Consider the following 15,389-nt stretch of genomic DNA (forward strand, 5'->3'; position numbering starts at 1 on the left):
GATGTGTTATTCTAGTGTAAGATGAGCAACCAACTTGTGTAAAGTCTTTAAAGTTAACCCCACCCTTACCAGCTGCAATGGTAAAGTACATTAAAACATTGCTAATTATAACACAATATAATATACATTACTCTTAAAAAGACAATTCTGCGTAATGGAAGATTTTACATTTGATACTCTGAAGCTGCTGTTTGTCATTCTAGCCAACTTCAAATATTTCACTTAATGCTTAAAGCTTCATGTATATTTTGATACAAGGTACAAGGTAACTGATTTGTCATTATACAACACAGGGTGTGTGTAAGCAGAGGCAATGTGATGATAACGCATCTTCAAATCAAAAGTTCGACATCTGGGAAACACTGTCCATCAGCTGTGACTGTTTATGAACTCTGAGCATCGAAGTATTAAACACAGAGTCCAGCTCCCCTCGTCCAGCTGCAGTCCTGCGCTCTGTCTGCTCAGAACACGGCCCACCCGTCACGTGCAGATCCAAGATGCTGGGGTGGAGAAAGGTCTCTGTGGGCGCAACAGTCTCTGATTTGCTGACCTGAGTTCCTTTTTCCAGGATCCAGGAGCAGCCAGCCAGTCCGGTTGGTCAAGATGCCAAGAGCTGTGATGGCCTCAAAGTCCACCCAACTTTCTTCTCCAAATGATGATGAGGACAGCATAACCTTGCCTGTTATGTTAAAAATGGGGGCAGACAACTTCACCTAGGATTGGGCTGAGGCCTAGGACCTTTTAAAATGACCAAGATTAAAATCAAGATAAATATTTGTAAAGGCAATGTTGATGCAGTTCTCTCTGTGGATTCCTGTTCTGTTCCTTTCATCTAACCTAGTCCACCAAACTTTCTGGTCCCCAGGTGAAAATCCTTAATCCCTGATTACTTACAACAGTACAAACAACGTTGAAAACACACACGCACACACAGCAACAAAACAGAAAACAAATTACAGTTTAAAAAACAAAAATGTAGCATTGGAGGAGCTATTGGCCGCCATTGCCATTGCTGCAAGACTTTTTGACTATTACTTGCTGGATTCCTCTTTGTAGGTCTATCAAAGCCGTTCTTACTAGGGTATTGCTTTATTATACTGAAGTAGAACGTATGAGTCCCTCCTCCATCTCTCTCCAGTCAGTAACTATGAGTGACTCCCACGCATTCCAACTAAAACCGAAGCCGGAAGTACTCGAGGGTGATGTCTCTTGACCTGCGGCGCGCAGGTGGGAGGAGCTTCCGGTGAGAGGCGTTAATTGCCGTTGATCCCAGTTTTGACGCTGTACTGAGATGTGAGGGAGCGTGTTCGCACTGCAGCGGTCACGATTATGTCTGACAGGTAATATGTGTCACTGTTACAGCTGCCGAGCGTTCACTGTCACTTGTCCGTCCGCGGTGTGCTTTCACCTGAGAACCACGGAGCAGCTCGACTCGATGGGAAGCTGCTCGTCTGCGCCGCCGAAGTTGCTACTCGAGAGCTAAGCCTCATTAGTGAGCTAATAGACAATCTCAGCTCCTCCCGCCGCCTTGTTGCTCCTTTACAAACGTATCTCTTAAATGGAAGCTTGTTAGAGCTAGCTTACCGAGAGCTACTTCGACTAGCTTCTCTTCAAGTCATTGCTGTCACCCGGAGGGAGTATTCATCGTCTTGAAGTGCCCTAACTGTCTTGTTTTGCCTCCCAGGGTTGGCATGCAAAAGTGAGACATGGCTGAAATCATCGAAGTCAACGCCGGGCTGCTGCCCCCTATGAACGTCACCTTCCCGGTCCAGGAGGACCCCAGCGCCGCCGCCTCCGCCACCTCCGCCGCCGCCGCTCCTGCAGCCCCACTGAGCAGCGAGGACTACCTGTTCGTGGAGTCCAGGCACCCCAACACTGTCCTGCAGGGCCTGAACAGCCTGCGGCTCAACAACGCCTTCTGTGATGTGACCCTGTGCTGTGGGGGGCAGGAGTTCCCCTGCCATCGCATTGTGCTCGCCTCCTTCAGCTCCTACTTCCAGGTAAACCCTAAAGTCATCCCAGTGACGATGGATCAGGGGTGATGAAACTAACTTATGCCGAATTTACATGAAGACCCGAAACTTTAAGAATATGTCAGATTTTATAGAGAGAGTTTATAAAGTTTCTTCCAACGTAACAACTAACACATTTTAGCGATTTTCAAGGGAACCTTGAATTGTTTCTCCCTCCTCATCTCCTTGCTGTTGTTGGCTGTAGTTGATGCGGCTTGATTTGTATTTATACCGCTGCTATGATGACCTAATTTCCTCTCTGGTATCTATCTATCTATCTATCTATCTATCTATCTATCTATCTATCTATCTATCTATCTGAGCCCATGCTGATGTATGTAAGAAAATGACTGAAATGTCTCATTCCCCTCAGGCAATGTTCTCCACTGACCTGATCGAGTCCAAGCAGGAGCGGGTTGCCATCAATGGAGTGGAGCCTCAGATGATTGGCATGCTGGTGAGCTATGCCTACACATCCGAGGTCTACATTTCCAAAGCAAACGTGCAGGTAAAGTCGCTCGCCTCTTCCTCTCCGCTGGCACCCTGCCTGAGGAGGATGTGTGCTGAAAACTGATGTGATCTGATGCAGGCTCTGCTGGCAGCAGCCAATCTGCTGGATGTGATGGCTGTGAGGGAGGCCTGTTGTCGATTCATGGAGCGTCAGATGGACGAGATGAACTGTGTGGGGATTCACTGTTTCGCTGAGGCCCATTCTTGTAAGGTGCTGGAGAAACGCAGCATGGACTACATCCTCGAGCACTTCAACAGTGTTCATCAGCAGGTGAGAGGCTGATGATGGAGCTGTGTGATATTCGATTACATCTACAGTCATGACATCAGAATGAACTAACTTTTAACAGTGGATTCACTAGTGTACTTAACCTGTTCAACTAATTATTTAAATGACTGTTAACAGGAATAAAGGTGCAGTAAAGGTTCTTAAAAAGTGCATTTTATAAAGGTTCTTTATATTTAATCGCAGCACGTGCAACAAGAAATTTTAGTAACATACTTTGGCACATTTATTAATCTGAGCTGTTGAATATCACACATACCTGTGCAGCCAACAGAAATGTTTAGTCACAATTAACAGACCCTGAAGTATAAACTGGGCACCTTTTGTAATACTGTTAATATCTCTTTAGCTTTAAGTTGAAAATCTGATTGAAGATCTGTTTTTCTTTCTTGCATGCATATATACCCTCATTACTTTAGATAACATCAGATGAAAATAGTGTACGTCTGAGACAGAGACACGATTCCCATGACCGTTATAAGACGCTGCACCATCAGCATGATTTTGAAACCGTTATTTTAAGGTTAAAAAGTTACATAATGTTGTTTTTGGGAAACATTTTACATCTAAAATAGCGTCATGGGAATGCCTGTTTCTGGCAAATCAAAATTACTCAATAAGTGGATGTCATTTATCAAGCAAAGAATGGCTAAACAGCTTCTAAAATCTGAGGCATTTGCTGCTTCACACCGTGTTAAACATCTGCCAACTCAAATTAACTCAAAAATTAAAGATAACCCAAGTTCTATAAATATTTTGGGACAAAATACAGATACATCTCTGATTGGTCAATAATATCAGCTGACCATCATACCACGCCAGTTACTATGGGGGGGGGGCACACTTTAAAGATTAATAAAACTTTAATAATATTGTTGTGCTATGGTATTTATTGGTTAAACCATCATAAAATGTTCTTAGAAAAGAGCACAATACCCCATTTCCCTCAGTAAGTGAGAGAAATCCTCATCAGGATATTTGCCCCTGGTCAGCGTTGCTTCTCATGTGTGAAAGGAGCTTAACGGAGATAATCTTACCTGTCACCTGATGAAGTGATTTCTACAACCGATTAACTCCACGGATAGTCTGTTTACACGACGGGTGGAGTATGCTCTCATGTGCACTTAATTGTTTTTGTTTCCATTTACCCTACAGGAGGAGTTCCTGTCTCTGTGTGTGGACAAACTGACAGAAATCCTCGCCAGCGACTTTCTCAACGTGCCTAATGAGGAGATGGTGTTTGAGGCAGCCATGTTGTGGTCAAATAAATGTGTCTCTCGCAAACAGAGCTTTGAAAAGGTCAGTTTCCCCAAGACCAGGCACTTCTCTTTTTCTTCTTTTCTATCAGTCCTTGTGCTACTGTAATCCAAAGCACATCCTGCTTTTGGGGTTAAAGGTGCAGTGTAAAAGAGCCTTCAACTCAGCAGCTGTTAGGCTGTAAAACAGCCATAAATCAAGGACTACATGGCACCACTGTCGGACACTTCTACATAGAAATCATGAGACAGTGGGCCCCCATGTAAAAGGAGCCATTTTTACCTCCCCAGAGCACCTCCCCACCCCACTGCTGCTCTGTTTTTCTGTTTCATTTGATATTTGCAGTTTTATTTTCATTTTGGTGGTGGAGATGAAGAAATGCAGTCTAAATAAATTACAAACATATCCTGCCACAGAGGATTGTAACAGATGCTTAACTGAATACAACAAAACAGATACTCAGTATGCTACAATATTAAAGGACTAGTTCAACATTTTGGGAATTTTGCTTCTTCACAATCTTGCTGGAAGTTAAGTGAGGAGGCGATATAGCCAGCTGCTGGTTAGCGTAGCCAAGCTGAGCACAAAGACTGGAGCAGCAAAACTGCCTCTCTTTTAAAGGTAAGTGCACCAGTAGCACTCTGTTCAGAGACTCCAGGAAGTGACTTCAGTCCAGGCTAGCTGTTTCCACATGTTTCCAGTCTTTGTGCCAAGATAAGATAATGTTTAATCTAAAACTTATACACTTAAATAAGTGTATAGGATCTGGGGAAAAACAAGGATTTTGAACTTTTGCCTTTCAAACAAGAAACACTAAATTGAGTTTGAATTATATACTTGAATTGGACACTTCATAATGCATCAGATTTCCATTCCTCCATCTAATCCTAAAAGGTTCTTGAGCACATCCGGCTGCCTCTCATCAGCCCCTACTACCTCCATGATGTGATCGAGTCTCAAGATGTGGTGAAGGAGAACCAGAGCTGCCAGAAGTTCATCTCAGAGGCCAAGGACTACCTGCTGCTGAAGGACCGCCGTGGAGAACTCTACTGCCCCAGAGCGAGGCCACGCAGGTCCACAGGTGAACACACTCACGCCTGCATGATCATATCAGATGATAGATAATCACATGTATTTTCATTATGGTATCTTGTATGCCTATCTTTTGACCATCTTTTCTGCCGCTTTGGGTTTTGTTTTTTTCCACACATTCCAGCTTCTCAAATGTGAAATTTCATGGGTTTTCTTCCTCTATTATTAAATTACTACACATCTTCAGGCTTTAGTCGAGACATTTGAATACATCAACTTTGAGAAATCTGGAGTTTGTTTTTCTTTTTTCTGACATTTTGTGGCCAAACCAATCAGCTAAAGGAGGATCAATTAGGAAAAGAATGATTATTCACCGCCTCTATCTCGCTCAACCTCACTCCTCCTCTGTTCTTCTACTCCTGTTACCATGGCAACAGGGACAGCAGAAGTGATAGTGACAGTTGGCGGCGAGGATGACAAGGTGGTGCTGCGCAGCGTTGAGAGCTTCGATCCCGTGACCAGTCAGTGGAAGAATCTGGCCTGCCTGCCCTTCGCTGTGAGCAAACACGGGCTGGTCGTGTCGGGTGAGGAGACACTACTGGATTCAGATTTAAATACTCACAGTCCCATACTGTGTCTTCTCTGAAGTGACGTGTCCATTTCCATCCTCCTCCTCCTCCTCCTCCTCTCTCAGCAGACTCCACTCTGTATTTGGCAGGGGGAGAGTTTCCTGATGGCTCGGCCAGCAGGGAGATGTGGCGCTATGACCCCTGCTTCGACTCCTGGATTGAGATGGCGCCCATGAATGTGGCTCGCTCTGAGTTAGGTGAGGCAGTTTCGTGCACTAAATATTAACCTCACTACGAAGTACTCCAAATTACCTTTCCACCATCTGCTCATTCAAAGTACTCTATAAGCTGTCAAAAAAATGAATTGTGCTTCAGGGTGCAAAATTTTATTTGTTTTCTTTGTAGAATTTAGATTCCAGCGGTGGCTGCATAGGATTTTTTCCAACGCATGTGCTCCAAACATTTCCAATAATGCCCAGGGCATTGTAAAGTCCGAGCTCCCGGTCAGGCCCTTTTAACTGCATGGCTAAATGAGCTAATTAGCTAACAGCAGCAGATAGTGGTTACTCTGTTAATGTGCTGCTCCCTATTGGTTTGAGTATAAATTCAACAGGTGACCAATTCTTACATATTGTTACACATTGTTAATTTTCCTCACTTCACTCTCTCCTCAGGCCTGGTGATGCTAGATGGCTTTGTGTATGCGGTGGGAGGTTGGGAGGGACGCTCTCGTCTGGACTCAGTGGAGTGTTACAACCCTCACACCAACTCCTGGCAGTTTACTGAATCTGTCAAGATGGCCGTCACAAGTCCTGCTGTGGTGGCCCTGGACGGATTGCTCTATGTTACTGGTAGGAAACACAGATTACACACATAGAGATGTCTCTTGAGATTAGGAGTTACGTTTTTTAAGAATTATTATTTCTTTCTCGTGTCCTTGTAGGTGGTGCAGTTCTAGAAGACGGCGACGGCACAGACCTCGCTCAGGTCTACAACCCTAAAACCTCTGTATGGACAGAGGTTGCACCCATGCAGATTGCTCGCTCTGGTTCAGCTGCATGTACACTCAAAGGAAAGCTCTATGTCATAGGTATGTAACATGCTTCATAGCACGCAACAGAGAACACTGTAGCCTCTTTAATAAAATCAAGCATTGGATGTTACATCTTATGTTCTCACAGGTGGATGGCATGCCTCGACGGAGAACACAGATAAGGTGGAGTGTTACAATCCTAAAACCAACCAGTGGACCATGTGCGCCCCGATGAAAGAGCGGCGCTACCGGCCCGGTGCTGCTGTGGTGGATGGAAAGATCTATGTCCTCGGAGGAGAAGAAGGCTGGGACAGGTGAGAGGCTAACCTGGGAAAATTAAGAAACATTGTTGTTTGGTCCTTGGAACTGTCAGGGCACGCAACATGGGGCATGTTAAATTTACAGCTATTTAATCCTGATGGATGTTACCTCGCAGGTATCATGACACTATCGAGAGGTACTGTGACGAGACGGACATGTGGGAGATTGTCGGGGAGATGCCCACGAGTCGCAGCTGGCTCAGCTGCGTGTCTCTCCAGCTGAGGAAGGATATTCACATGACCAGCTGTCATGGGACGCCGAATGACAATTGAGCGAGGGCGTCTGGCAGAAGGAATCTGTCCTGGTTTTTATTCACACCCTCACTGGGAGATGGTGAACCACACAGCTCAGAGCTGTGGAGAACAGCAGACTGAGAAGTGATGCCTGGAATCGGCACGACACTGTTTGAGCTGTCGGCAATCGGCTGATCATAATCGGTGACTGCTTGAAAACTGGGTTTCACTCATCGTTGTTGCAAAGGAAGCGTTGTACACGAGTCTCAAGTGGTTGACTGACTGACTGACAACTCAGTGAGCAATCTAAACACTGTATCATGTGAACGTGTTTGGGGTACTGTTTTAATGTCAGAGCACCTCAAATCTGTGAAGATTTTCCCTGCCAACATAGTGTATTTTTGTATCATTATTTGGTGTATTTATTGGGGTTTGATTAGCTGTGAGAAAGATCTTTAAAAAATGGATATATATAGTAAACATTTTGCTCTGTGGGAAGATGCTCTACGGGCCAAAGACTTGCATTGTGAATATTTTCGAAGGTTACCTGTGAAAAAAGTGTCTATACGTGAGCAGTGTTTTTTGTATTTAAACTTTGTAAGTTCTGAATGATTGTCTTTACTTCCTGTAATATGTCGAGTATATTTTTGTAATGTAGTGTACACCATGCATTTTAGTGACCTTTTAAATGGAGTTGGGTTCTAATAAAGATGTTTAATTCTTTAATGTAAATGTTGGTGTTTCTTTCCTATTTAAGATGATGCCTGAAAACAACAAAAACACATTCAGAAAACATGATTTAAGATGGTGTAATGAACTGAAGTTCTACACTAATGGTGGTTTTGCTTGTGTTCAGTTCCCACCTTCAAAGAATGCTGAGTTTTTATTTAAACTTTGCCTAGTCACACAAAATATGATTAAATTTGTTTTACTTTTTACATGTAATGTGACTAACTCTTTAATGTTGAGATATTTTGAGTTTTCATTAATTCCAAGGGAATAATGGATGGTTAGGTGTCCCAAGTGTTTATCGACCACAATACCACAATACAAAGAGTTTATGTTGGTTTGCTAAGAAAAGAAAAAAAGTTGGTTTGCGATATTATTTATCTTGACTTGCTACATCATCTTTGGATCGGCTTCACGGTGCGGTGGATTGTGGGTAAAACGTCCACCCGCCGCTGTAACTGTCTTTCTGTAGCGGCTGAAGGAGAGTCTGGAGTCATGAGAGGAATCCGTTCTCTGAACAGTATCCCCGTGAGTGTTGTCCTCATCTCGGTTTGATCTGAGCTGTGTGACCGACGCGACCTAAACTGTGATCGCTGTGATCGTTGAGCTGCTTGAAAAGTGAATCCGCATTTAGCTGTAGTTAGCCTACCGGCTAGTTAGCTTGCTAGGTGGCTAACGGTAGATAATTCAGGTCTGCCTAACATTAGGTCTGCATGCTTGTACTGTTTTACAGCAGAGTTAAGTAACACCTTCTCTGAATCATTGACATACAGGGGATGATAACACGAGGTACTGCTGCAGTAAAACAGCCTGTTTCTGTGACTTAGCTTCGCTGCTAGTCGTAGCTTCTTGAGGTTCTTGGCTTCAGCTGGATGCAACCTGAAGGTCATCTCCAAACTCGTGGATCACAAGTTTTTGGATCGAGGCGCCTCGAAACGAACAGAATTCCCAATCTCCATAATAACTTTATGATTTCCACATATTTTTCTCACAACCTGATAGAGTAACTATGGGCTTTGTTGGCAGGAGACGTACGTATACTGTTGCCAGTATGTACTAAATTTGCTCCCTGGGTCACTTTAGGACACCTCATTCAGATCCGACCCGATCCACTGTTTGTGACAGCTGGTGGACATGGAGGTGATCAGACAGGGCAAACACCTTGAATTAATGTTGAATTAAATCATTACCGGGCTAGCTGAATAACAAAAATCTTATTTTGAGTTATCCACAAGTGAAACTATCAAACATAATCAAATTTAGAGACTTATTAATTTTCAAGAAGAACACCTTGGGCTTGAATTGATCATTCTGCCTGTTAGAGAAAGTTTAAAGGTGCATGTGAACTCAGAATTTTAATATTTACAATATTAATGAGGTGATAATACAGACTCGGAGATATTTATCTTTTCCATAACTGAATCAACAAGCAGTTCTCAGAGGAAAATCAGGTCCCCAGAACACTGTTTGAAGCTAGAAAGGTGGCGGGGTCCGCCACAATAAAATGGTACGAAATTGTGTCATCCTTTTTGGCGGGGCAAAGGAAGCTCTAGTATGTTTTAAGTACCAATGGAGGCCATTTCCTGCAACTTCAGCCTTCAGTCTTCTCTAAATATACTTACAGAGACATCTTATTCATCAAATGAAAATAGGAAATAAACACCCTTAATTTGAAAATGAGTATAGTGGTGCTGAGCTAGCAGTATAGCGGCATAGTGCCGTGATTCCACAGTCTGGGGAGAACCCTGGGGCATTTAAAACCGCTGCTAGAAGAAGTCACTTGTCCTAAATTCAGTGTCACCCCTTTCCCGACAGAAACGTTGCTATGCTGCGGCCAGGAGGAGTGCATCTCTGACTGAACCCCTCGCAGGCCTGAAACTGCCCGCAGCTGCCCCTCTCCCTGCCCAAGATGTCCAGGTAGGCGCTGCCGTAGTCATACCGGGCTCAGCGTGGTGCTTAAACGAGAAAAACAATGCACATATGAGTTTGATTGCAGCTTTCCTTTGAACATTTCCCTACGCTGCTTCAGGTGTCCAAGCTCCCAAACGGTCTTGTGATAGCGTCGCTGGACAACTACTCGCCCCTGTCCAACATCGGCGTGTTTGTGAAAGCGGGGAGTCGCTATGAGACGGTGGAAAACCAGGGCGTCTCTCACGTGCTGCGGCTGGCGGCAAACCTGGTAATTATCTCCGGCACCTCGAGAGCAATTTGTGGCTGTGAATTGCAACAAATGCTGGCGATTCTTTCTGGTAAAACGTAGACTTCTGTCTTTGTTGCAGTTGTCAGCATGTTATGATATGCCTTACGAGTCTGCGACATAGTAAAAGGCATTTCAGGCAATCGGTGAGGCTCAGAATCTCCTCAGTTTCTGCCCACATTTTGGCCTTTGTCGTGCTCAAAAATTGTGTATCTAGGTCTGCCGATTTTGTCAAACTTAAGGACAGTCGGCTCTCACTTTTGTCTGTGGTGTATCACACCGACATGCTGTATCTTATTGTAACGCTTGTTGTTGTCGTAGACCAGTAAGGGGGCGTCTGCCTTCAAGCTGTGCCGCGGTTTGGAATCTCTGGGGGCCAGCCTGAGGTCAGTGAGGATACTCTGCACGTACACATGCTCACAGTCTTCCCCCCGCTATAAATAAATTCAAGAATACAAGTGTAACTAACAGCGTGCCACCACTCTGAACCCACTGTGTCGTCATCTGCTTTACCTGCAGCGTGACATCATCGAGGGAGACCATGGTCTACTCCATGGAGTGCCTGAGGGAGCACTTGTAAGTGCTGCCATCTTTTATTTCGAGACTGTAATGTCGCTTTTAACTTACTCCTGTTTTAACCTCAAGTCGTGAGCTCACATTGATGCTTCACTGTGTGTATTTTATCTGTATGTGTGTGTGTGTCCAGAGATACATTAATGGAGTATTTGGTCAGCGTTACCGCAGCTCAGGAGTTCCGGCCGTGGGAGGTGTCTGACCTGACTCCCAGGGTGAAGATCGACAAGGCTCTGGCTCAGCAGAGTCCTCAGATAGGTCAGTGCCAGAAACAACACTTTCATATTGGTATATTGGTGCACAGTTCCAGCAGAATTAGAGCAGTATCAGACGAATGAATGTTGGTCCGTCATTTCCCTGGAAATTTCTTGTTTGGCGTCTCAAACAAAAAGTAGGTCTGCAATTACCGAATGTACTGTACATAGTTTAGTAGTAAAAAAGGCTGAAGTGACGCATCTAAATTGCTTTTTGTCGTCCAACCCAAAGACAAAAACCCAAATAGTCTTCATTTTTTGTCATAAATGACAAAGAAAAGCAGCAAGTGCATACATTTTAAAGAAGGTGGAATCAGCTTATGTGTGACATTTTCACTTGAAAAATGACTGAAACGGTGAATCAATCGGATCAAAAATAGTTGGCAACCAAATTTCTTTCATTCGTGGGATTGATGACTAATAATTGCAGCTCTAGAACAAACACTGCAAGTAGTCACACCAAGGGCCATAGTTTCACAGGGGACTGGCACTTTCCAGGGTTTTGATTCAACAATATTAAACGAGAATGTTTAAAGTCCCGCTGAAATGGACAATACATTTTCTAAGTTCTGGTCTTGTGCCTCCTATGTTAATGGTGTCCACAAATAACTGGCGTACAGTAATTTAGCCCGCATCGTCTGCCTCTTAAAAATGTGGGTAAGGAAAAGAAGTACAACATAAAGGTGTCGCATTACTGGAGCTAAAGTGGCTCTAATGTTTTTCTCATCATGACTTTTCAGGCGATTTAACAATGTCACATCAAGCTTTCTGTAACTCATGCTGTTTTCTGTGTTCGCCCACAGGTGTAGTTGAGAAGTTGCACGAAGCGGCGTACAAAAACGCCCTGAGCAACTCGCTGTACTGCCCCGACTACATGGTTGGAAACATCACCAATGACCACGTATGGACATTTTGCTTTGTTTCCCAACATCAGTGTGACAGTAGTCAATGTTCAGTCATTCTCTGTTAGTCTGTACGTAGCTCTTACACACCTCTCCTCCTGCTTACCCTCCCCTTGTAGCTGCTGTCATATGTTGAGGACAATTTCGTCACTGGCAGAATGGCTCTTGTAGGAGTAGGTGAGTGTCCGCTAGCTTCGTCGCAGCTGCTCCCCCTCCCCTTTCGAGCTTTGCATTTTTTTCACCGCAAGCTTCGTTGATGTGAATAAGATGTGTGTCAAAAGTTGTTTGGCGTCTGCCCAAAGACGCAGTGACACTGGACCGATGCTTCCTAATGGCTTTGTTGTGTGTTGCTGTGTGAACATGTGACTGACTCTGCAGGTGTTGGCACGCCTCAGTGTTGACGTGTCACATTCTTTTGGAGGTTCCCATCCGAGGAATGTGCTCTGTTTTTCACTTTATGAAGGAGCTCCGCTTAATGTTGTCTGATTTATGCATGCAGGTGTTAAGCACTCCGTCCTGAGGCAAGTGGGCGAGGGGATCCTGAGCACCCGCAGCGGTGCCGGAGCACCAGCGGCCAAGGCTCTGTACCGTGGAGGTAAAGCTGATGTTTAATAACGACATCATGCCCCTCGATCTGTGAATGAGTCGTTCTCATGATGCTGTTGTCTGTTGGTGCGTAGGCGAGGTGCGTGTTCAGAACAATGATGACCTGGTTCATGCACTGATCGCCTGCGAGGGCGGTGTGGCGGGGAGTGCGGAGGCTAACGCCTTCAGCGTTCTGCAAAGGGTGCTGGGAGCTGGGCCACATGTAAAGAGGGGCGCCAACCTCACCAGCAAATTGAGCCAGGGTATTGCCAAAGCTACCACACAGCCATTTGATGTGAGTTTAAGAGCTAATTTATTCTTTGGCATCATTTCTTACTTTCTTTTTTTTATGTAGGATAGCGTATTGTATTTGTTATAAATCATAGTTTGCCTCCTAATGTGATGTGACCCCTGGCTGTCTTGCAGGCCTCAGCCTTCAATGCTACATACTCTGACTCCGGCCTGTTCGGCATCTATGCCATTGCACAAGCTGACGCTGCAGCAGAGGTGACTGTCAACCAAGACAACCTTCATTTTATCTAAAAATGTGCAAAGGTGCCAGAATCTAAATTTCACTTAACGCTTGCTTGTCCTCGTCCTCTTTTGTAGGTGATCCAAGCTGCCGTTGCTCAAATGAGAGGTGTGGCTGAGGGAAGTGTGTCGGAGGCCGACGTCTCCAGAGCCAAGTGAGATCACAGAGTAACGTTCGATGACACAGATGTCCGTGGTGGAGTTGTACTCGAACTGCCGTGCTGACGTGTTCTGACATCTCTCCTATGCGCAGGACCCAGGTGAAAACAGAGTACTTGATGTCAATTGAGAGCTCTGACATCTTGCTGGAGGAGATCGGTGCTCAGGCTCTGACCACCGGCGCGTACCAGTCCCCCGATGCTGTCGTCCAGGCTATGGATGCCGTCACCCATGACGATGTGGTCAAGGTGAGGGCCTTCTGTACAATACACCACAAACTCGGTTAATGTTGATGCTCTGTATATACAATCAGGAAAAACATCCAACTGAAATAATCCCGCACATTCCCATCTGTTTTTAAGGCCACAGCCCAAAACACATGAATGCACACTGCCTGACTTCACGCACTGCCCTGTGGATCTTTAACTAATAAACACATACATGCCAGAATCATATAAACAAAACCAAAATAGCCATCTTGAACGTGCTTCAAAAGTCTGTCGTAAACAATGAAAGTTGCTTGTTTTAGTACCCACATCTGATTAACCTTCCATCCTTTATTAACAGGCCGCCAAGAAATTTGTGGATGGCAACAAGACCATGGCAGCTAGTGGACAACTCAAGAATACACCGTTTGTGGATGAAGTATGAAACTGAAGTATGAGAACTGGTGATTTTAACTCGGGCATGCTGTGCCATGCTGCTTAAATAGGAGAGAGGACCTCAAAGCCACAGCCTCCTGCAACAATTCATTTGATGTCAGCAATCATCTGTAGTTTGTCCTGCAGTAACTGTAAGCACCACAACAGGGAGCCGGAGAACCATAATGCAATTCCTCTATTGTTTTTTTTTTTTTTTTTGTCGATTTAACTGTATATCTATGTAAATTAAAGTAATGACATAAACCACGTCTGGTCGGTGTCTGACTTTGTATCTTGGAGGGAATCCAGAGTTACTGTAGGTTTTAGTGCTGTGTCAGGAGTGTGGTGGTTCAAAAATGCTGCTCAGGCAGCAGGTATTTTTAGATCCTATTGTTCCATTCATCAACCAATAGGGGGATCCAAAAGCACAGACGTAATGAAGGAATGAAAGTTTTCTTTAGTCCACTGTTGAACATCCTAAATTTAGGCCCAGTCGACCCTGATTTTGCTTGAAATGCACATAAAGAATCAAGAGATCTGGTCCCTCTCAGTGTGACAAGAATATTAGGATTATTATTATTATTGGTTCATGAATCAGAATTTAAATGTCAAATTTGAACAACCAGTTTACTGTAGTTTAATCACAACAATGTATTATCTTTTGTGTTTCTATACTATATTAATATACAGAGTGGGTTTTAACTCTAGCTGTTAGAGCAGTAACCACTGTCAAAACTACAGTATTTCCCTGTGAAATGTAAATGCCTCAGTAATTTAAGAACAGTAAATGAACATTGTACCCTGTTAAAGTTCCCCTCAAATTTAACGTTTTGAATTGAAACAAAATACTCCTAATACCATGTTATCAGTGTCAGTTTGTGGTAAATTTAATAACTTTTAATTATTTATTTTTTAATTTTTTTATTTAATTAATTACCAAAAAAAAAAACAAAATAATGGGAGATGAGAAAGGAAATACTCAAAATCCTCCACTGTAGTAGCTGAATAATTAAAAGAGAAATAATTCAATAATCAGGGCTTCAAACAAAGCCTTTAGTTTTAATGGTGCCTTTTTCGTCTTCTGATATTTTTTTTTTCGGAGTGCTTGGATTGCTTCTGAGAAAGACTATATATACTTTAGTCTTTCTTTACAAATGGATATGTCCAAGATAAGACCAAGGTAATTGCACATGATAACTGCACCCACAGTCAAAGTAATACACAGATGCAGTTTAACAACACACTAAGAAAGTATTTTAAAAACAAAAAATAATTGGACATGCCGTCTTTGAAATAAGGTCAAAAGTCTTGTGTCTTAACGTTCTGTTGATAATTTTAGTTAATTTTTTTATGTTTAAAACTAAAATTCTTACATATATCACCTAAGCATAACAAAAGTGTTTAAATCAGATTTTAGGGTCTCAAAAATGGCTTCAGGACCTACCTTGGTTGACACTAAAATAAAGACCTGGCATGTGGCCCCTTGCTATTGACATAATGCAGGTATATATGTGTAAATAATCAGGGTCATGTGAGGTTACAGGGCACTGGTAGCTTTTTAAAGA

General features: G+C 43.6%; 2 protein-coding genes across 5 annotated transcripts; both read left to right on the forward strand.

The window, feature by feature from the left end:
* Positions 1-1,185: 1,185 nt before the first annotated feature.
* si:ch211-256e16.3 (kelch-like protein 20) lies at positions 1,186-7,985 on the forward strand. 3 transcript variants are annotated; one of them, XM_037089538.1, is made up of 12 exons: positions 1,186-1,340; positions 1,685-2,000; positions 2,386-2,520; positions 2,602-2,793; positions 3,964-4,107; positions 4,960-5,146; positions 5,535-5,681; positions 5,792-5,923; positions 6,341-6,517; positions 6,610-6,756; positions 6,848-7,013; positions 7,136-7,985. In XM_037089538.1, the coding sequence occupies exons 2-12, from the start codon at positions 1,707-1,709 to the stop codon at positions 7,290-7,292; spliced, it is 1,878 nt and encodes a 625-aa protein (XP_036945433.1). In that variant the 5' UTR covers positions 1,186-1,340; positions 1,685-1,706; the 3' UTR covers positions 7,293-7,985. The 3 variants fall into 3 exon arrangements, with proteins under 3 accessions (XP_036945433.1, XP_036945435.1, XP_036945434.1); XM_037089540.1 differs by having other exon boundaries at positions 5,795-5,923; XM_037089539.1 differs by lacking the exon at positions 1,186-1,340 and adding an exon at positions 1,361-1,492.
* Positions 7,986-8,367: 382 nt separating this feature from the next.
* Positions 8,368-14,092, forward strand: LOC119014765 (cytochrome b-c1 complex subunit 2, mitochondrial). Of its 2 annotated transcripts, none has more exons than XM_037090220.1 (14): positions 8,368-8,510; positions 9,798-9,899; positions 10,012-10,161; positions 10,501-10,565; positions 10,699-10,755; positions 10,886-11,010; positions 11,810-11,907; positions 12,028-12,085; positions 12,408-12,503; positions 12,589-12,788; positions 12,920-13,000; positions 13,103-13,179; positions 13,278-13,431; positions 13,751-14,092. In XM_037090220.1, exons 1-14 carry the CDS (start codon positions 8,478-8,480, stop codon positions 13,832-13,834), a joined length of 1,380 nt encoding a protein of 459 aa, XP_036946115.1. In that variant the 5' UTR covers positions 8,368-8,477; the 3' UTR covers positions 13,835-14,092. The 2 variants fall into 2 exon arrangements, with proteins under 2 accessions (XP_036946115.1, XP_036946116.1); XM_037090221.1 differs by lacking the exon at positions 8,368-8,510 and adding an exon at positions 10,262-10,325.
* Positions 14,093-15,389: the final 1,297 nt, after the last annotated feature.

Source organism: Acanthopagrus latus, chromosome 23 (assembly GCF_904848185.1).
Source record: "Acanthopagrus latus isolate v.2019 chromosome 23, fAcaLat1.1, whole genome shotgun sequence".
In the NCBI taxonomy this organism is placed as follows: domain Eukaryota; kingdom Metazoa; phylum Chordata; class Actinopteri; order Spariformes; family Sparidae; genus Acanthopagrus; species Acanthopagrus latus.

What these genes read in the sequence shown, in the direction of transcription:
- si:ch211-256e16.3 (XM_037089538.1), top strand. Translation starts at nt 1,707, where the DNA reads ATGGCTGAAATCATCGAAGTCAACGCCGGGCTGCTGCCCCCTATGAAC. An exon ending in AGGAAAGCTCTATGTCATAG is followed by an intron (nt 6,757 to 6,847) that starts GTATGTAACATG and finishes ATGTTCTCACAG; the next exon opens with GTGGATGGCATGCCTCGACG. An exon ending in GGAGAAGAAGGCTGGGACAG is followed by an intron (nt 7,014 to 7,135) that starts GTGAGAGGCTAA and finishes GTTACCTCGCAG; the next exon opens with GTATCATGACACTATCGAGA.
- LOC119014765 (XM_037090220.1), top strand. Translation starts at nt 8,478, where the DNA reads ATGAGAGGAATCCGTTCTCTGAACAGTATCCCC. An exon ending in TCTCTGGGGGCCAGCCTGAG is followed by an intron (nt 10,566 to 10,698) that starts GTCAGTGAGGAT and finishes CTTTACCTGCAG; the next exon opens with CGTGACATCATCGAGGGAGA. An exon ending in AAGCTGACGCTGCAGCAGAG is followed by an intron (nt 13,001 to 13,102) that starts GTGACTGTCAAC and finishes CCTCTTTTGTAG; the next exon opens with GTGATCCAAGCTGCCGTTGC.